At 39.9% G+C, this 21,057-nt stretch overlaps 1 protein-coding gene across 3 annotated transcripts; it reads right to left on the reverse strand.

Annotated features, from left to right (window-relative positions):
• Positions 1 to 4,685: 4,685 nt before the first annotated feature.
• esrp1 (epithelial splicing regulatory protein 1) lies at positions 4,686 to 20,116 on the reverse strand. Of its 3 annotated transcripts, none has more exons than XM_037676308.1 (16): positions 19,774 to 20,116; positions 19,035 to 19,220; positions 18,833 to 18,949; positions 18,394 to 18,505; positions 17,883 to 18,026; positions 17,178 to 17,232; positions 16,971 to 17,081; positions 16,732 to 16,864; positions 16,552 to 16,594; positions 15,689 to 16,008; positions 13,509 to 13,733; positions 13,160 to 13,412; positions 11,214 to 11,394; positions 8,019 to 8,160; positions 7,463 to 7,546; positions 4,686 to 4,817 (listed from the first exon to the last, which is right to left on the reverse strand). In XM_037676308.1, the coding sequence occupies exons 1-16, from the start codon at positions 19,903 to 19,905 to the stop codon at positions 4,686 to 4,688; spliced, it is 2,370 nt and encodes a 789-aa protein (XP_037532236.1). In that variant the 5' UTR covers positions 19,906 to 20,116. The 3 variants fall into 3 exon arrangements, with proteins under 3 accessions (XP_037532236.1, XP_037532234.1, XP_037532233.1); XM_037676306.1 differs by having other exon boundaries at positions 4,781 to 4,817; positions 7,429 to 7,546; positions 13,172 to 13,412; XM_037676305.1 differs by having other exon boundaries at positions 4,781 to 4,817; positions 7,429 to 7,546.
• Between the last annotated feature and the right edge of the window lie 941 nt (positions 20,117 to 21,057).

A 21,057-nucleotide genomic window follows, 5' to 3' on the forward strand; every position in this document is an offset into this window, starting at 1 on the left:
ACCAACGTTTGCAGCAAATTTAGGACTTATTAAAACATATTTACATTACTGTTAACATTTGCTTAAATTTCATGTTCTTCACTGATCTAAAACTGGAATCTAACGGACTGGCTCAGTTGTGCTGATGCTGCCTGCACGATTCATGCATTTCTCTAAACTTTCCGATTTGTTTTGGGGTTATCTTTTAGGTTTCATGCGATTCTTTTTGTTTTTATTTATGTCTATTAACGATTGAGGCACTAATCTCCACTCAGAAGCACCGTCCAAATGAAAGCCACCTCACTTTTAAACCCGTTTGTTCAAAGTGTACATAGACATTGTAATATGCTGACACTGTAAATGCTTACTTCTGTATAAATTATATGAAATCTCCATTTTTACATGCTAAAACATTTGCAGTATTTGTGGTTTAAAATAAACAAAAAGCCTACAGAATGTGTTTTCAAGGATAAATTGCCTCAGGTATGGGACATCTTTTGAATATTGTACATTTGTCTCGGTTTGTCCACTAGAAGGAGACAAATCAAAAGTGTTGAGGCAGCCCTCATGGTTGTCACCAGGGAGAATTTTGCCCCCCCCCCCCCCCCCCCCTGCAGTTTTCACCACTGGCAAATCTGATCTGAGAAAGCATGTTCTTGGAAATAAAATATAACTTTGCTGCTCGTCTCATTTTTAATTCTTTTTGTTTGTCTGTGCTCCAAGCAGCTGCTGCCTTCTCACTCATTTTTCCAGTTGGTTGTGGAGTTCAGTGAAGGTCAAACAGTCTTGACAACTTTTCAGTCGACATTTTCAGCCTCTGCTCTGACACGGGAATGTGGATCGGCCTCACCCTTCATGTTCAGTCTGTCGCTCTCACCCTCCCCGTCAGGGAATGCAGTGATAAAAGGATAAAGACGATTCATCTGCCGCTACACCTCTCAGGTGCATGCAGGATGAGTCAGTCTTAATTGCACTTTAGCTCTTTTCTTCAGTGACCTACTTAGCAGTGGATAATACAGCTGCAATGAATGTGTCAAAGAACTGTTAAAATCTGAAACATGTTGAAAGAAATAATCTGTCATTCAAATTATATACTAATGATATATGAAAGGGTATAAAATGTTGCTTGGACAGTGGGTTTTTTTTTTTGGGGGGGGGGGGGGGGGGACAGTCTAATCTGAAACACCTGCTGTAGCAATCAGTTTCTACTAGTCACTTAAAAATGTATTCAGTTAAAGCTGTCGATTTGTTTTTAAAAGCGGAAGATGAAGGGGAGTAGAAATGTATTTACCAGCAACTTCAAATGCCATTTCATTGTAGCTCCAACAAAGGATAGATCTTAATTTATATCTAAAATATAAAGCTCTACATAACATGTTAGAATTACAGTTACAGTGCATTTAAGTTTGAAGGAGTTCATAAGACAGTGGAGAGTTTTGTTGGATGGATTGTGATGCTGCTGGTTTATGTGGTGCGTTTTTGGGAGTGGGAGAATAAGCGAGCGTGTTTTAAAGGATCAAGCTGGGTGGGGTGCGAAGGATTGAATTACACAATGACAAATCTGTCCTGAGGGGTTCAGACATCTTTAGTCTGCGTTCCTTCTTATTCTCCCCATTCTTCACTTTCCCACCCAGTGGAAAACCTTCCTCTCACTTAGTGTTTGAGTGACAATGGTTTATTTGCTATAGGATGTGTGTATGTGGAAAACAGAGGGAATCGCAGAGAACAGTGTGAGGGAGTTCCCTTAGTTTTGCCTTGAGCAACATTCTGTGTGTTTTGTGATTTTCTACCTCAAATCCCTCCTGAGGTACACGCTGTGCAATAAGTACAGATAAATTACAGCAGACGAATGTTGAAATCAAGCAGATGAAGACTGCAAACTTGGCATGTTGTGTTTATTTTGTATTTTCTGTTTATCCAGCATGTCTGCAGCAGGACCAACTCGGACTTGAAGACATGAGTATAGAGTCCATACTTTGACTCTGCCAAAGTACAAATGGCAGGGAGTTTTCACAAAACACGTCAAACATCCTTCAGCTCCTTTTATTTTTCAATGTTTCTGAAGGTTTACCAATGAACAGTAAGGAAAAAAACATTTCTGATCAAATTTCTGCATTTTGTTCTATTATAATTCACTGTCAGCACAGACCAGGGGTCTGCAACCTTTACGAGCAAAAAAGCCATTTTTACTACTTCAGGTCAGAGCCACAAGAACATGCTACAACTGTGATTATCAACTGGTGGGCCACTTTAAGTAGAGGGGGCTGTTGTGGCCACTAGGAGTGAAATTATCCATCCATCATCCATCCATCCATTATCTTTTACTCGCTTCTTCCATTTTGGGTCATGGGGGTTGCTGGTGCCCATGTCCAGCAACCACTGTGCGAGGGGTGGGGTACACCCTGGACAGGTCTCCAGTCCATCACAGGGACACGGAGACAAACAACCATTCACTCTGTCACTCACACCTAGGGACAATCCAGAGTCACCAATCAGCCTAATATGCATGTTTTTGGTCTGTGGGAAGACACAGAAGTACTCGGAGAAAACCCACGCATGCATAGAGAGAACATGCGAACTCCACCCAGAAAGGCCCCTGGACAAGGATTTGAAGCAGGGACCTGCTTGCTGAGAGGCAGCAGCTCTACCAGTTGCGCCACCGTGCTGCCGGGTGACATTATAAAGCTAAAAATATCTAATGAGTTTTAACATTTATTAATATCTTTACAATTTAAGACAAATGAAAAAAAAAACATTCTTGGGTGTTGGGGGGTGTTAAAGGAATACAAACTATGAACTATGCAGACCTATGTATTTTTTTTATTGTGGAAAAATTAATTATTGAAATAAAGCATAAAGTTAAAGTATGTTTTACTCCTTGTACTAGTTCCAGTATTCACATATTTTCAAAATAAATGACATACAAACAACAAAAAGCAGTTTTCCTAACAACCAATAAAATTCAGTTTTATGTTAGTTTTGGTCAACGCTTGTGGAGGAACCAAAGAGCCACATGTGGCTCCAGAGCCGCAGGTTGCAGACCCCTGGCACAGACAAAGGAAACAATACAAGGACAGCTAAAATCAAAAAGCAATGCTTTAAGATTTTGAAATAGAATTTTTGTTCGTGAACAATTAATGTTTTAGATAGCTCTTTTAAGTTACGAGTTCAAATTTTTAATTTTGATCAAGTTAACAAGCCAACAGCTAGTTCAAGTGAGGCTAGCTAGTCAATTAGCAAGTCAGTTGTTAACTAAACCAAGTAGGATTAGCTAATAGTTGTAAATTGTTAGCTAGTCCAAACAGAGTAAGCAAACAGTTGCTAGCCTCAAACTGGATAAACTAAAAAGTGTTAAGTAGTCCAAACAGGATTAACAAACAGTTGCTAGCTAGTCCAAACAAGATTAACTTGAGCTAGAAAAGACAAAAGTGGATTGCTGTTAACAGCGCCGAATTTAAAACCATCATAGTGATTGGAGCTTCTTTTTTTTTTAATCTTTACATCATTGTCAAGTTTGCATTTCATTATTTTTGACAGAAATTTCTTGCAAGTGTAAATAGCATCATTTGTAGCTAGCTCTAACATTTGTGAGTGAAATTTTATGTTTAATGACAATATTGACAATGTTGTAAAGGTTTACAAAGAAGCATTTACATGAAAGTTGATAATTTTTTTTTTTTTTTTTTTTATCATATTGGTGTTTTTTTAAAGCAGCAACACCTCACTCCGACTACCTGTTAACTTGTTAATCTAGTCAAAATAAACTCTCCTAATGGAGGTAGTTTAAAGAGCCATCTATAAATTGTAAGATACTATCTGTTCATAACCTTTCCACATAAACACATTTTAAAAAAATCTGAACTATATCTTTAAATAAGACATTTTATAAAGTTGGCCAAGAATATTCTCAAACTCAAAACAGATTCATACAGTGAGGAGAACATACATTTGCGTCCTCTGGAGTAATGCAAACTTGTTAAATTACAAAGAAACTTTGCCATTTTTCAATTTGGTGAACAATAACAATGGTCAACATTTCAGCCAGCACTGGCGTGAAACAGAAATTTATTCATAAAAGATGAGAAGACGAGGTTAATAAAAGTGTGAGATGTCACATTTTTTTGTGAATATATCCAAGAATCGTCCTGACAAACTCACAGTGTAACAAAAAAAATAAAAAATAAAAAATCAAATATACTGCTACTTTATTTTTTATGCTGTTTTACTGATTAGCAGTGCATTTATAGTTGGTATAATGTAAACATCTTAAAGGGTTTTACTACTGAACTTCTTCATGCACTAAAGCTTACAATACAGTCACTGTATCAAATGTACATAAACATACAAAATATTCTGCATTGACACATCAAGTAATAAAACACACCTCTCACACTTGCATACACTTTCACTCTTCACAGAAAAGCTTAAAGAAAAGATTTAGCTCAGTCGCTACTAGATCATTCTCTAGTTTGGCTGGCAAACATATCTTAATGATTACAATAACATAACAGGCTTAAAAAAATGATAAAGCTTTAAAAAAAAACTGTGCAATATAAAAATGCTATTTTTTGATAAGGCTGCAATAAATTTGATATAAAATACATTTATTTCTGTACCTAATAATATAAATAACACATCTAAAAGACTAATCTTTTAAACTAACGTATGTTACATACCAAACTGTCACATGACTTTTTGTGTATGTGCTACAGCAGGGTCAGATCCAGGTACTGCTCCCCTGGTTTGGTCAGGAGGGGAGGGAGGGCCATGAGAGGAACTTCTCCACTGGACTGACCAATCAGACTGCTGCTCAGGAAGGAAACGGACTCCGCGGGACCCTGGGACGAAGGGGAAGAGGGAAAGAAGGGGTAGGAAAGAGGTAGAGAGAAACAGAAGAGCTATTATTCAAGCGCAAGAGGAAACAAACATTAAAAAAATAATAATAAAAGAGGCCCTTCCACCATCACCAATGTCACCCATCACCCCCTTTAACTCCCTGAAGGCTACACCCGTTTGACCCATCTATTAGAAACACATAGTCGACTGTTGACTGAACCCTGCCTCTTCAATTTTATGCATGGGATGCTTTCCAGTGTTCGCATAAAACAAATAGGCCCATCACAATAACAAATTTTGCTGGGCGATTAATTGTCTCAGAAATTATTGCGATAAACGATAATAGTTAGAAATTTGACAATAATTAGTAATTGTCAAATTTAAGAAGAAATTTTTAATTTGTTTTGCATGTAGTACTTTTTTTGACCACTGGATGGCAGTATAAGACTGTTTGGACTGAAGGATGGATAGTGAGGGAGCGAGCAGCGTGTCTCTTTAAGAAAAATGGGAGGGAGGCCCCTTGACGTGACACGGGCTGTCTCTGGTTTTCAAAATGGCAGACGCTCAGTGTGGTTTGAGCTTTTTAGCATAGCATTTGTCACACAAAGCTTTTAATTGAAAACCAGTAAACAAGTTCTCAGCTTATTTTTGCAGAGAAAAACTTGTTACACAAAGGCACAGGTTTCAACTGTGAATTTGGAGCTTCGACGAGACAGGTTTTTACCGAGGTTGGCCTGTTAGCTTAGCGTCTCAGCTTAGCTGCTTATAGCGATCCAAAAACATGACTTTGGACGATTAAAACTTATTTTAAAGAGAAAAGAGAAAGGGAGGGGTCAGTGAAGAGCACTGGAATTTAGCTTTTTGTCATCCAGTGTCTTCAGTAGAAAGAGAGACACGAATAAATGATAAAGCCGATAAATGACAATGAGGTAGATAATTTTCATTTATCATGCGATTAATTGATATATCGTTTATCGAAAGGCCTAAAAACAAGTGCAGTTTTTCAGCAGATGTGGAAACCATTTTCTGCAGTTTTTTTTTTTTTAATATGAATTTTTAAATCTCCAATAAATAAATATATATATTCTTGCTAGTAAAAACAAAAGCTTTTGCTGCAGAATATTCACTCTGTTGTGACTCAAAGCCATTAGTAAGAGTGACATCATGTTCATAGCTCTGTGTGCTATTATTATGAAAAGTATCAATATTTTTATTGTGTAGTTGCGAATATATTTTTAATGAGGCAGGGTGAATCATATCTGAGCTGCTAAAAGCTTCTCATTCAAACACTGACAATGACAATTAGATTCAGTTTTCTGCCCACTGGTTGAAAAAGATCTGTTTGCTCATGTCCTGAACTCCTCTTTGGACTTGTGAAGATGAACAAACTCAAGTTCAATATCTTTATCGTCATTCGCATCACATGTGGTACATGAGGTGGACTGGCCTCATGTGGCAAAGAAGAAGTGACATTACAACATTTCAGCTTATACAATATAATTTTTTTCTTATGTTTTTTCTCAAAAGTGCCTGTGCATAAGCATTAAAGTAGCCTTATTATTCTGCTTATATTCTTTGTCCTGTATCATCATATTTGTGTACCAAAGTGTGTGCCTCATTTAAGAAGAGTATGCCAAGACTTTTGGCAGGAATACGTCAAACATAAATAGAACTGCAAAAAATAAAATAAAATTGGGAAAAAAATAAATAATGGCGATTAATGGGATTTTTACCAGCCGCAGAAAGTGAGGCTTGCCACTCTTAATGGGGCACACCCAGGCTTCCGTAGACCTCCGTTATATTTTACTGCAAACTATTCTCTTCAAAACTAGAAGGTGAAGTTATTGTATTTTATAACGTCCCATATCTCCTACATCAAACACTGTAGAAACTTAAAGATGTTTTGACTAACAGCATTCTGCTTTTTGCAGTTCAAAAATCATTAGGACTTAAGTTTTTGTACAGCGACTATTTGTTTGCGGTTTACTTTACAGTCTGCATTTTAATCCATTAAGACGCAAGTGTGTGGTTACAAGGCAACCATAATGAACAGCCGTTTTTATCTACTGTATATTCCCCTTACACTTTTTATACATCTGATTCATCAAAATGTAGGGCTTTGTTTTAGCTCAGATGATTATGAATTTATATTAGAATTTTGGGCTGCGTGGGCATCCTTCAAAATGTGTTCATAAATGTTCTAGTTGTTTTGTTTCTGCTGCACGACGAGCATTCAGAGCTTCATATTCCTGACTTATTATTGATGCAGAATCTTGACTGGACAGTCATTGATCAGACGTGGGTTAGTCAACAGTCAGTCGGCTCTTTTCATCATCATCATCATCATCCAGTAAAGATTTATCTGAATAGGACAGATAAACACAGCTCACCATATGATTACAAAGAAAGGTGCCCGATCACAGTGATTTAAAACAAAAACACCAAAATAAAAACTTAAGCAGACTCCAACCACTCAGCCTAAACTAATGTCCTCTGCTCTGTGTGGACACGCTGTCATGTTGAGCCCCACCCCCACAAAAAGCGAAGCGGTTTCTAAAGCTTGATGTCTTTAAAGTACCCCCCTCCCTAACTGAGCCCTCAGCCAATCCTTACCTGCCACCTGCCTCAGACACCTTTAAATACACACCCATTCTTTGGGCTGCGTAAGAAACGTCCTGGCTGGGTCGTGAGCGTGCACGGGTCCATGCACAAGAGCATCCTCGGGGGCGTACTGTGGTGTGGGGGGAGGGGAGGAGGAGGTGCGACAGAGACACATTTAAACCACAAACATGACCCTGAGAGAGCGATATAGGGGCCTGAACAAAACGCAGGCCCGACATTAAAGAGGAACAGAAACTAAACCCTGATGCTCCCTCGTCTAAAGCAGAAACTCCGATTTATCACGCCATGTTTACGTCTCATCCCGGGGATTCTTCACTCTTTTCCAGGCATAAGTAATAAAACCTGAGCTCTTCCAGTTCAAGTCAAAGCAAGCTGCAGTGCATGTGTGACAAATCAGGGAGAGTAGACAGGATAAACTAGTTTGATAGCCTGAAGCAACGGCAGTGGATACCTGACGATACACACCCATCGGAGGAGGAGATTTGAATAAAACAAAACAGAGGGGCATGGGAACACGTCCGAGTGCTACAACTATAAGTTCTTAGATAAATGGGATGCACTGGAAGGGAACTCGTTCTTACCTGGTATCCTTGCACTGCATTGATAAGCTCTTTAACTCCACTGCCGTTATAGGCCAGGCCTGGCATTCGCACCAACCCTGCCGGCGACGAAAGAGACGAGGCGGCGGGGAAAAAACCTACAGTCGTTGGGGAGCCTGGCGGGCTGCAGAAATTAATACATAAATTATTTATAAATATATAAATAAGTAAAATAAATAAATAAAAAAGATATTATGAACACACGCAAAAAGCTGCAATATTCTCGGCAAATACAGTAAGCATGAGATAAAAAAAAGGCATAAACCTGAGTGTAACTTTGGGTGTTGTTTATTAGTGTTTTTTTTTTTTTTGTCAAAGAACCAACAAGGAAGAAACAGAGGTCACCTCATGTTTACCGAGCTCTCTGATAACACAATCTTCAGTTATTAACTACCCTTGTCCTGGTCTTTCTCTTTGGAAGAAAGAGAACGGTTTGTCTCTGGTTGATGTGTGTCTTGCCAAACAACGAACTTCAAAATTATATGAGTGTAAAACAGACTTAAAATTATTATACAATCTTTTATCTTATTTTATTTTTTTAACGCATGCCAAAGTAAAAAAAAAAGACCTTGTATGATCCGTTTGCACTTGAAGTACATGTTGGAGATGACTCTCAGCTACTGCCACACCACACTTTAGCTCAACTACAGTTGCATTCGGGCCCAAAAAATCCGATCCGACCCAATCCCTGCCCGTAGCCATCATTCCCAAACCCCACTCGACCCAACGAATTAATAGTAATTACAGGTCCGAACCAGAAAAAACCCCGACATTTTTAATTAAGCTTTGACTACTTAAACAGTTATTAATGGTCGGAGGACGCGCGCGGCTGAATAAAAGGGGCAGAAGATCGGAGCTGAGGGGGTGTTTGTCCTTTCATGGCCGTCAAAGTGCAATCCCTGCTTCTGCATTATTCAGACACAGACCCTGCTCTGACATGTCTGCTTTGTGATCTCACCTGTTTGGATCGTCGGCTGCGCGCATCCGCTGAGTGCAGCGGCTGAACGTCCATTTGGGCCTGGCAGTATAGTCCCATTTGAAGCTTAACTGAACTTTTTACCTCTTTCAAGGCCAGTCAGCTCACGGTCAAATGGCTGCGTGCGGCTAGTGATGGTATGCATGGCAAGCCATATTGCCATATAACTGGAATGTATGGTAAGCCATGTTGCCATATAATTGGATCGTCAGCTGCGCGCGTCTGCTGATGCAAGCAAAAGCCCGACACCGACCCGGCCCACCCATCCAGCACATTATTATGGCCCGGTCCGGCCCAAATTCAGGTCAGGTCAGGCTTTGGGTCCAAGTTAGAAATGACAGAGCTAAGCTCAACTATAAAATTGACTGAGTTATAACATTTATGTTCCAGAATTGCGCCGCTCAAGGTGGCTGTATGTTGGGAGTAGCTCTCTTGCATTCATTCTGAGATTTTACTTTTGAAAACTTTAATTCCTCTTTTTACTGGATGTAAATGGTTTTTTTCAGATGATTACTTCCTCTGGTATCAGATGATGTGACACAAGAAGGATTTTTACTGAAACCTTTTTTACTTTTGGACATTTGTTATGATGCGTACCCATGACAACAAGGTGGTTTTCTACAACTGGGAGCAGCTGATTAACATCTCAAAAGCTCATATAATACCTCAGCTACAGCCCCAAATCCCAAATGAATTGAAAAGGAGGCACAATGGATGCATTCCCGTCTACCTGGAGGCGGTGCTCGAGTGCCTGACTGCCGAGATCTTGGAGGTAGCTGGAATTGCGGCTCATGAAAACGCGAAGGCCGAAATCGTATCCCGGCACCTGCAGTTAAAGTCTGTGGCGGTGAGGGCCTCAGCAGGCTGCTGGGAGAAATGGCCATCGCTCCAGGAGGAGTTCTGCCAGGCATTCGGGCAGTCCTGCTGCCCAAGAGGACCGTGAGGTCTGCTGAGTCTGGGTGGACGGATCGGCATCTGCAGCCAGTTTCTTCCGATCCGCTGTGGAACGGACTGCTGCAGATCCTTCCTGCCCACAGCCATCAGCATCTATAACAACTCTAAGGATGATGAGCTACAACAACAATTAATTTCCCTTTGGGATTAATAAAGTATTTTGAATTGAATTGAATTATGTATTTGCTACGGTCATTTAGCAGTGGCGGCCATCTTCAATCAAGTTGACCTCAATAGTTGATCAGTTATAGATGGTTGCTTTTCTCTGAGGGTTTTATTGAAGTTTGTCAATAGATATTTTGCTAACAGATCTGAGCAGATTGTGCTCATCATGACAACAGCTAATAAAAACAAACTATTGGGTTTAAGGGAAAAGTTTATTTTCACCAAAATTATCTTGATCTTTGAAGCTCAAAAAAAGTTATGCGTTTCATTTTGTTGTAAACTTTTGAGCATGTTTAACTACAAGCCAAATGCAGAAAATATATTTTTACAATCCAATAATATTAAAAACAAAACATTTAATGTTTTACTGCAACAGCCTTATACATACATATTAATATGATCATATTGGCACAAATAGAAGGCTCGCAAAAATCAAACGTAAACACCCGAGTTAAGTTTCACAGAGTCTTCCTCAGCAGCACACCAAGTGACCACCGACAGCCTTGTTGGGCCCAAGAGAAGCATAAATCTATTTATAATAGTTACAGAGTAGTTATTTTGCCAATATTTCCAAACTTCCTTAATCAATTATTAGTTTTTCAGAGAATGGAAATTCTGAATATTTGGCCATTTAAATAAAATTGCATTAGGCTCCAGAATGGGCAGCACGGTGGCGCAACTGGTAGAGCTGCTGCCTCTCAGCGAGCAGGTCCCTGGTTCAAACCCCGGTCCAGGTGCCTTCTGGGTGGAGTTTGCATGTTCTCACCGTGCATGCGTGGGTTTTCTCCGGGTGCTCCGGTTTCCTCCCACAGACCAAAAACATGCATGTTAGGCTGATTGGTAACTCTAAATTGTCCCTAGGTGTGAGTGAGAGAGTGAATGGTTGTTTGTCTCGTTTGTCTCTATGTGGCCCTGTGATAGACTTGCGACCCGTCCAGGGTGTACCCCGCCCCTCGCACAGTGATTGCTGGACATGGGCACCAGCGACCCCCGTGACCCAAAATGGAATAAACAGGTAAAGATAATGGCTGGCTGGCTAGGCTCCAGAATTTAACGTGAATTCAAACGTTTTTTGTGTTTACCTGGGGTAGTAGGCCGTGTAGTTCATGTACAACTGTGCTGAAGCAGGGTAGAAGGCATGTCCTGGTGGGAGAGGTCGAGGGGTCAACAGCACCTGCCCGAGGGGGGGGTAGAGAGCAGCAGCAGCTTCTGTGGGCAGGACGGGTGGAATGGGGGCGAAGGAGTAGGATGGTGGTGATAGACCTAAAAAAGAGGAGGGGATATGAAGAAATTTTTGTCTTTTTTTAATCCATACAGACAAAACTAGACGTGGACAGAGTCATGGTGGAAAATCTGCTTATTGTTTGGATTTTTCCACAAGAGGATCTCCTTACAAACACACAATGGTAGCGCACGTGAATAGAAGCTGTTGTGTTTAACAGGCCCGTCACCAGGTTTGCAGCTTTTTCATGACAAGGCCTTTTTTAGTATCAAAATCTGTAGCAGGCGCTTAGTCTTTAAGCAGCATTTAATGTGATTCTAATAATGAAAATAAAACATTTAATTACGTAGTCAAAATACACCATTTTTACTGACTTCTCAATCTCAAACGGTAACGTTTAGAAATAAAACTATTTAGGAGAAAAATTACAAGATTTTTGTGGCTTTCCTCAAAATACTCTTACAATATGGTTCTGGCTTTGGACTAGTGTTTGTTTTATTTAAAAATAGAAAATTAAACTAAAAAAATCTAAATAGTTATGATTTATGAATTGTTTTATTTTTTTTTTAGAAAGGTTACAAACATTTAATACCTTATGAATTGCAGATAGCTCTGAACGACTTCAGTTTAGTGAAATAAAATTTAACTCTGACAGAACTGATGAGCTAACGGCTAGTTGAGGCCAAGACCACTGGAGGATTGTAGCAGTCTTAAACTACAACAAACAAAACAAAACCTACATTCCTAAAAGATTTTGTAGCAGTTCATAAGAATGCCATTTTAGAAACCTCTCAATCACAATCAATTTCACATTAGAATAAATATGTTTGTGCTAGAAGTGCCTCAGTTTGCACCAGAAGTGCTACAACAAACTGCTGCTGTATTCCTTTAAAAGAAAACTGGACTCTGCTTGTATTTTGGAGATGCTGCTGCTGCTGCTAATGCCGCTACTGTTAGGCTTATAAATAACCAGAGCATTTTATGTAAAAATCACCCGACGGTGATGTAAAAAGCCCTTTTAATAAAATATCCATTACATGATGACAGCAGCAACAAAATTTGGTCTTAGGAATTCAAATTTGTTGACAAAAAACTGTTCAAAAAGTCATCTGCAACAGGTAAGATATTGACTGTTCATAAACTTTCTGCAGAATTCCACTTCAAAAGATCTTAACTGATGCTTAAAGATGGCTTCACCCCCCAAAAAACAGTATTGATTTTATGTAAACAGCAGTGTGAATCAATCAATCAGAGATCACTGAACAGACAGAACGAAACACACCTACACACCAGCTCCGCCCACCTTTTGGCACAGCTCCTGATTGGACAGAGAAAAGGAGTCGCACACAGCTGAGGTGTGCTTGTCTATTCAGACTAAAACCCATAACACCCACTACCGATCTGATGAGATCAGAAAGTTGTAAGCTGCGTTGCCAGATTGTTCACTTGTAAGAAACTGTTCGGCTTACACTTTCCCAACCCTTCCAGATCTTTATGAATGACCTCAGCAGTGGTAAGAAATGAGTGATGAGCATGCCACTGAAGATTAAAACTACTCAATCAGAACGTGTGAACGTTGAAGAACAAAACTTAAAATCTTGAGTATTTTCAGGACATGCAAATGGGGTGAAATAATCACACTAAATTTCTAAGAGGAACCACACTCACACACACACAAAGTTTTAAATCCATCTCCCCATCCTCCAACATCTCTAGATTGGAGAGAAACCACAAACCCTGCACCCATCGGGTGGAGCCCACCTACCCTGCAGTCCCGAAGCACCCCCAGCTCCCAGCAGCACTTACGTCTGAACTTACATGGCGGCGGGCTGAGCCCTGTCCCACTTCTGCTCCGGTTATGTTTGTGTGTGTGCGTGTGTGAGAGCGAGCCTCCCATCAGCACCAGGCCCATCTCCTCGGCGCTGCAGGGGAACACCTCCACATAGCGGCTGTTCGCCCCACGCTGACTGGTCATCACGTGCTTGTGAAGCCGCTGCGAGGCCTGAAGTGCACGCTCCGCCGAAGTCATCTGGATGAAGCAGTCACCAGACGGACGACCCTGTAAAAAATAAAATAAAATCACAGAAATGTTTTTGCCAAATTTGTGTCAGAAAGCATACGAGTCGAGGGAGTGTCAGTCAGTTGGTGCAAGTACCTGCTGGTTGAGCACCATGTGCACTCCGTGCGGTCTCACATCTTGTGTGAACTCGCCCAGGAAGGTGAGGATGTCCTCGATGCTCGCCGTGTACGGCAGCCCCCTCAGCCTCAAGCAGTCCCTCGCACTACCTGGAGGGGGCAGGAGAGAAACTGAGGGCAGCACTGACACCAGGGGCGCCGGAGCCACGGGGATGAGCGGGGGCGACGAGTACCGGTTCAGTACCTGAAAAACACACACGGTTTCAAATCGCACACTCCACCTCAAAGAGGGTCAAGAAGGTAGGCTAGTCTAATCAAACCTTATTTGTATTTTCATTAAAATGTTTGGGTTTTTTTGGATGCTCACTTCTTCAGGGGTCGCCACAGCGAGCGAACTCACAAAAAGATTTAAGTTTTACACCGGATGATCTTCCTGTCATAACCTGGGCTTGAACCTGCAACCTCAGGATTGCGAGCCTGCACCACTGAGCTACCATGGCCGCATTTGTGTTTTCATATCATAAAATGTTGACATAAAAAAAGCTAGAAATAGCACTGTATTAGCTAAAAATAAGCTAAAACACTAGCTAATGTAGCAAAAGCTTAACAAAAGAAGTTAGTTTAAAAGTTACAAAAGACAAAAAGCAAAATATGGAAAAATGATAACTAAAAGTTAATGGAGAGCTAGAAGCTAAAAGTAACAATTCTGGATAAAAGTAACATTAAAAAGGCAAAAATAGTGAAAGTATGCTACAGCAGATTTTAAAGAGAATAATTATTCAGAATAAATTTTACAGTTAAATATTTCTGGGAGAAATAAACCACCAATATCATTTTTTAAAAGAATACAAACTACAACACCCATCTCCTGAATTAACATTTCACTATATGAATGGCTAAAATATTACAAAGTATGCAGACGTAGTTAGCAAAGTATGCCCAAAAATAAAACAGGAAAACAATAGTGTGAACGTTTCACACAATGACCATCTTATCAGACACTTAAAAAGGAGATATACATCGTACAGCCTCCTTCCTGACGTTTGACACTGAAAAACAGCTAAACCCAACCGGAGCTGGCCTGTAGCCAACAGGACACCAGCATGTTTGCACTTCTGAAGGAGGCTCATAAAGCTCCTGTGTCACACACAGTGTGGTGGAAAGCCTCTGCATAGATATGTAAGAGGGCTGTAAGCTCATCCATCCTGAGAGATAGGAAAATTATTTCATGACTATACACGTCACAAGTGAACGACATGATGGAGGAAGAGAAAATCGAAACAGAAAAACCCATACACATGAAAGAAAAGCATCTTGTAATCCTTGTAAGCCCTGCTGTAATAATTATTTCAAACTGTAGTAAAAGACAAAATAAACTAAAAAAGGCAAAGCATTATTTGTCGTTATTGATGAGAAGCTGACACGGATATCTCATGTAAATTACTTAAGAATAAAAATAGCAAAATCAATTGCATTACTGTATAAAGTAAAAGAGTTTTTGAATAACAAAGCTTTGTATATATTGTATAATGTAATGATTGTTCCATATTTAATATATTGTATTCAAGTTTGGGGAAAAGCATGCAAAACAATTACAAACCCCATTTTTATTTGACAAAAAACAGAAATAAGAATGATTAGTAGGAAGCGCTATGGTCACTCAAATGTATTATTTCATCAATTGAAATCATTAAAATTTTATGATTTGGTTGAATACAGTATTTTGCAAGTCATGTATAAAGCTCATAAAAAATATTACCCCCAAATATTCAATTAAAATGTTAAAAAAAAAAAAGAGTCAATATAACCTCAAGGGAATAGAAATGTTTGTAAAACCTCCATTTAAAACTAGTCTGAAGGAGCTGTGTTGTAATTCAGGGAATAGGATTGTGGAATTACCTTGATATCGCCATAAAAATTTCTAAAACAATTTATGTTTAAAAAGATGATCAAGTTAAAATGGTTAGAAAAGTATGGTGCCAAGTGAAGGATGCCTAATATTTTTGTTTTCACTTCGGAGATGTTCAAGCCTAAGTCGTTGTTTTTTGGAGGCAGATATAAGAATTTTTTTCTTCTTTCTGCACCCTTTTCATTCAATGTTTTTTCTTCTTCTTTTTGATGAATTTGTTTTATTTTGTTTCTTTAAAATGAATGAATATTTTTTTTTTTTTTTAATTGAAGATTTTCCATGCTTTGTACCTGTTGCACCTCTGCCGCCGTACTTTTAAACAGCTCGATGTATCTTTTCCCCAGCATGTCCTTGTGTTTCCTCAGAGCGCACTGAGCATGCTCCTCACAGGCAAACAGCACAAAAGCATCTCCAGTGGGACGCCCGTCCGGGTAGCGGACGAATAAGATGCCGTCCGTCCCTCCGCTGACCGGACACGTCTCTTTTAGCTCGTCCCGCGGACAGAAGAAGTCCAGCACTTGACTGAGCGTGGCGTCGAAGGGGAGGCCCCGCATCCTCACGATGATCTGGTCCTCGCGCGACAGGAACATCGCCACCTCGTTGGAGGTTCCTGACAAACACGCAAAGGCAGCGCAACACGAGTTAAACAGAACTCATGTTGCAGGCATGAATGAGGTCTTTGTGTACACTTGGCTTTAATGTTTGCATAAATGTGGTCTTCAATGAAAAACTTAACAGGTTTTTGACGAGTGCATAATTGTTTTCTTTTAAACCCTACTTCATAGGAATAAAATGTGAAAAATGCAAATTGATAACTATTCTGCTTGTTGACTAACGTGCTGCTCCATCTAAAAGGCCACATTAACATTATTAAAACGTCACAGTTGAGTCATAACTATCAATTTGTTCTGCAAATTATATAACTTTTCTTTTAGAAAATGGCAAGTCAGACTAAAAAAAATTAAAACAAAACTCTAATGAACTAGAATGGAAATATTAAATAAGGTGCTACTTTGCGTAAACTCATCATGACATTTCATTATGTGACCGAAGCTCCAATTGATTTTCTTTTTTTTTTTCATGAGGATTGTTAAAGTAAGAAATTTCCACAAGAAGCAGCATCAAAAACCCATCAAGGGTTAAATCGTCTCACCTCCTGCTATCTTCAGAAAGTCTTCTCCTGTTGCTTTATAAACCTGGCATTACAAAGAACAATTATAAGGGTTATTTAAGAGTACTTGGCATCACAGATGGAGCTATAAAATTTATATATAATGAGTTTTGCGTCTAACTTTTTAAATCAGCAAGTACAAGCTGTGTCTGGACAGGTCACCTCTATATATCTGTTGCCCATATGGTGTTTGTGCCTCTGCAGGGCCAAGTCTCGGTGTTCTTCACTGACAAAACGAACGAGGGCTTCGCCATTCCTCCTTCCTTGAGCGTTAAGACACAGCGCAGCCCCTCCTCTGTGCAACAACATGCAGATGGTTAAAGGTACACAGCAGCTCCCAGAGTATTATCAGTTACACCGTCGTGGCTGTCGGAGTTTAAGACTTGTGCAAATGTTCATACTTGGCGATGTTGAGGCCTCTGAAGAATCGAGCGATGTCCTGGTCTGACGACTGCCAAGGCAACCCTCTGGCTCTGATCACTGTGTTGTCACACACTTTCTCCAGCTTACTGCTGCACAAACAAACAAACACACACACATCAATAACAACAGGAGCGGACTTTGAGGCAAATGCACATGGAAAAAAATAAAAAAATAAAAATACTTACCAAGTGCCATTTTCAAATCTATCGCTGACTCTTTCTGGGTTAGAAAATGTGTGGCCTGTAAATGAAGTGATGGATAATCAAATGACAGCGCTTATTTTAAACAAAATAAAAGTTACCTCTATAACCATTTAATATATTTGCATTATATTTATACAAGCATCTGTTCTGCCTACTCTTAGTGGTATGTGAACAAAGACTTTGTTACATCAGATACGGAGTAGAAGATACAAATAAATCCATTAATAACTTTCAGTGGATTTTCCACTTCAGTGTTTTAAAAAGGATGGTTCAGATCTTTTGAAGTAGAGGGCTTATGAACAATAACTATCTTACATGTTGTACATAGGCCTCAGTTTGGAGAAATGTAGTTCAATTCTGACTGGACTGACGAGCTAATGGCTAGTCTGAATCAGGGCGAGTCCAAACCATATTTATATAGAGAGTCTTAAAACAACTTGTCTCGTACAGTATTAGAAAATAACAAGAACATACTTTTATATTTTTTTACACTGCCATCAGTTTTGCATTAAACTCTATTTTTTCAAACTGAAAGAGCAGTCTACAACAGGTAAGATATTATTTGTTCATAACCTTTCCACAAAACCCCACAAACAGACTGGCATCACCACAGAGAAATGAAAGCCCTAAATTTGCAGGAGCAGTTTTCTTTCAGTACCATCATACAAGCCGGCAGGAAATACTCACAAAATGGCTCAGAGAGCAGTGCAAGAACAATGCTGGCCATAAGCTGGAGCTGCTCTACGGCCGCCGTTGGGGGCAAAACAGCCGACGGCTCATGAGTAGCCGAGGGATCCCACACGGTGGGAACATTCATAGGTATACTAAGAGCTGAGGCGGAGCCAGTTAAAGAAGCAATGGAGTCATTAAGTAGTTTTACTACAAACAGGCAAGTTAAATGTCTGGGTAAACAAGTTAAAAACACTGACATGTCAGGTTTTCTCTACCAGTGGGTGTGTGGGGTTTGCCCTGTTGGCTAAACACACACTCCTTCACCTAGAGCTTAGCAAAGTGCTGCCATTCTTCCTTATTTGCATTTCAAAACCTCTTACCCAGCAGCCAACACCCTAGCCTGTAAAATTCTAGTACGTTATTCTGGAGTGTCCAGTAAAAATGACAAAACATACACAAACAGCCTAAAAACATGTTCGTAATTAACCGTGGCAATAAGGCGACAAACATGTGAACAAAGGGATACACTCGGCCATGACGTGCACATTCAGTGCCTTGAGGTCAGAGGTGGGGAAGTGGTTCTTGAACACCTTCCGAAGGTCGAAGAAGGAGTAGAAAGAGTCGGGGACCAGGACGTTCTGCAGAGGGAACACATATGAAAAGCTGTGAACAAGCAGCCCGTCAACAGCTGCCGTTTTATTACTTTTGTCACTCTCGTGTTTGCTCAAGCAAACAAGAGCATACACGGCTTTCTTCATATACAGCTTTAAGGTGTGAGGCTTCACAGAGGTTCATGGGCGTGTGCGTGTCACTGGACAGGTTTGCAGGAGTTCCACTGCGGACCAACTTTCAGAGCAACGTTTGATTCAGCTGGGAGTACAATGCCGACAGCACTGAAGGCTCCTGCAGCAGAGAGCGAACATCCGCCCTGGCTGCGAGGCGTTCGCCCTACCCTGCTCGCTCACCTTGCTCGCAGCCTCGGGGTGAATCACTTGACGGATGTGGAGCTGCCCGTCTGTACACAAACACAACGACGTGCCCGCGCCCGCACTGTTCACCTCGTTCGTCAGCTGCAGGTTAAACTACGAACAGACAAAAATAATAGAGAATAAGACATTCTCAAGACTGTTTAGAATGAAGTACAGGACTAAAATGTTTTTCTATTACCGTGTCAAAAGCACTGTCGAGACTTGTTACTGTGTAAACGCAGTCAGCTCTGTGCAAACTCTTCTCCTCCTGCTCCTCCTCCTCCTCCTCCTCCTCGCTTTTCTCCACAACATCATCTTCCTCCTCTTCTTTGTCTGTCAAGTCTGAGAGGTTAGGCTTGATGATGAGCTCATTCACCTTGCCCAACTGGTTAAAAAAAAAACAACAACAAAAAAAACAAGTCAGTCTTGAAACAGTAGCTTCCACAAGAACGCGTCCCAAGGTGAAACATCGTAGGCAGATATTAATTACATACTGCCAGGACTCTCTTTGTATTACTTGTTTCTACATAAATCTTACACTAAATAAAATAAAAAATGTCAGCTGATCATTTTCAACAGATGGAAAAAAAATGTGCAAAACTCACAACAGGTCAGCTAACAGAAATGTTAAAATGTAAGCATCTTTTTAACTTCCAAGTAAATTAACACGTTGCTCTCCATTATAAACATCACACTCCATTGTAGAGCACTTTCACATTGCTGCCCCTCACGTGCCAGTTTCAGCAGGCATCAGAGAGAATTGCTGCAGAGGCTGGGACTCGAACCCCCAACCTTCCGATTGGAGGACGACCACTAGGCCAAGCATGTCAAGTCTGTCAGGCACAGATTTGTTCAGCTGCTTTCACCACAGTTCCTACTTTGTGATGACAACAAGCAGATAAAATGTACATTTAAATATAAATAAATAAAGTGTTTACCGTTTTATTCTTGACATTCACCAGCTGCCAAACCAACCGCACCAGTTCTTTCTCATCAGAGCCCAGCAGCTCTCCGGCCGCGCCAGATGTGGCGGTGAAAACCACCGCCAGGTAATCTACCTGCGCCGTCATCTGAGCACAAACTAAACAACAAAAAAATAAAAGTAACACTAAACCGAACAATAGAGAAGTAGCTGAAGCACCCGCGGAAGGTACGAGGTAGAAACAGCTTTAACGTGACACCTGAACGCCAAGGTGAGCACTGTGAAGTTTTTTTTGTTTTTTTTTTGTTATTGCGAGGTAAACGTTCACGTGAAGCCTCCCGCAGTCACCATCGCGGAGTAATGGCTGCACGCTCTCTGTTTTTGTACTGATTCTTACCTGTGGCGATCACGTGACGCTCCACCTGGCCCCTCCCTCTCTTCAGGTGGCGTAACGATTAGGACGTGGCAGAGAAAGGGAGGACAGAAAGACAGCCCCCTGAAGAAGAAAAAAGGTTATTATTTATTAATTTTTTTAATTTGAGGTTTGAATTTGGCATTCTGTTTATGCACAAGAAGGTTTTTAGAGATTGCAGGTTGAAAATGGTCACACATAAAAATGGCTTCTAAAATTGACAAAATCAGCTTTTTCTACCAAACAAAAAGTTATTTTTTATGCATGATAAATTATTACTCATTGTCCATATAAAAACAAGAAGATACAATTTTATAGCAATTAAAAAATACTTTTGTCAAAGTACTTAGAAAGAAACTAAACTGTTTTTATTGTCGTTTATTTAATTATCGGTAGTTCCTATGTTATTATATTTGGTTACAGATGTATTAGCTTTAAAACGTTTTTGTAAAAACTTAAAGCTTTTATAAAACGTAAACACAGCATCTGGAAAATTCCTGATTCTTGATTGAATACAAAAATTATATTAAAAAAATTAATCATTTCATTAACAACAACAACAATAATGTATTTTATTAATTTATTTTCAAGTGTTTGTTTGGTTGTATGCTTATACACATACAAATTACAAATGTAGTGTGGACTGTGATGCTTTTTTCAAAGAGTAAGTTTGCCCCAGATTTTATCCTCAAATCAGAATCAGAATCAGTTTATTATTGCCATGTCAATGAATGAGGTTCACAAACTAGGAATTTGCTTCGACATAAAGGTGCAAATAGTAATAAAGTGAAATAAAGTAAAAATGAAAACATAACATAAAACATGTGTACACCCATAAATAAAGTAAAAATGAAAACATAACATAAAACATGTGTACACCCATACAAT

The sequence above is a fragment of the Nematolebias whitei genome, chromosome 5 (assembly GCF_014905685.2).
Source record: "Nematolebias whitei isolate Nwh7 chromosome 5, NemWhi1, whole genome shotgun sequence".
Taxonomy (NCBI): Eukaryota; Metazoa; Chordata; class Actinopteri; order Cyprinodontiformes; family Rivulidae; genus Nematolebias; species Nematolebias whitei.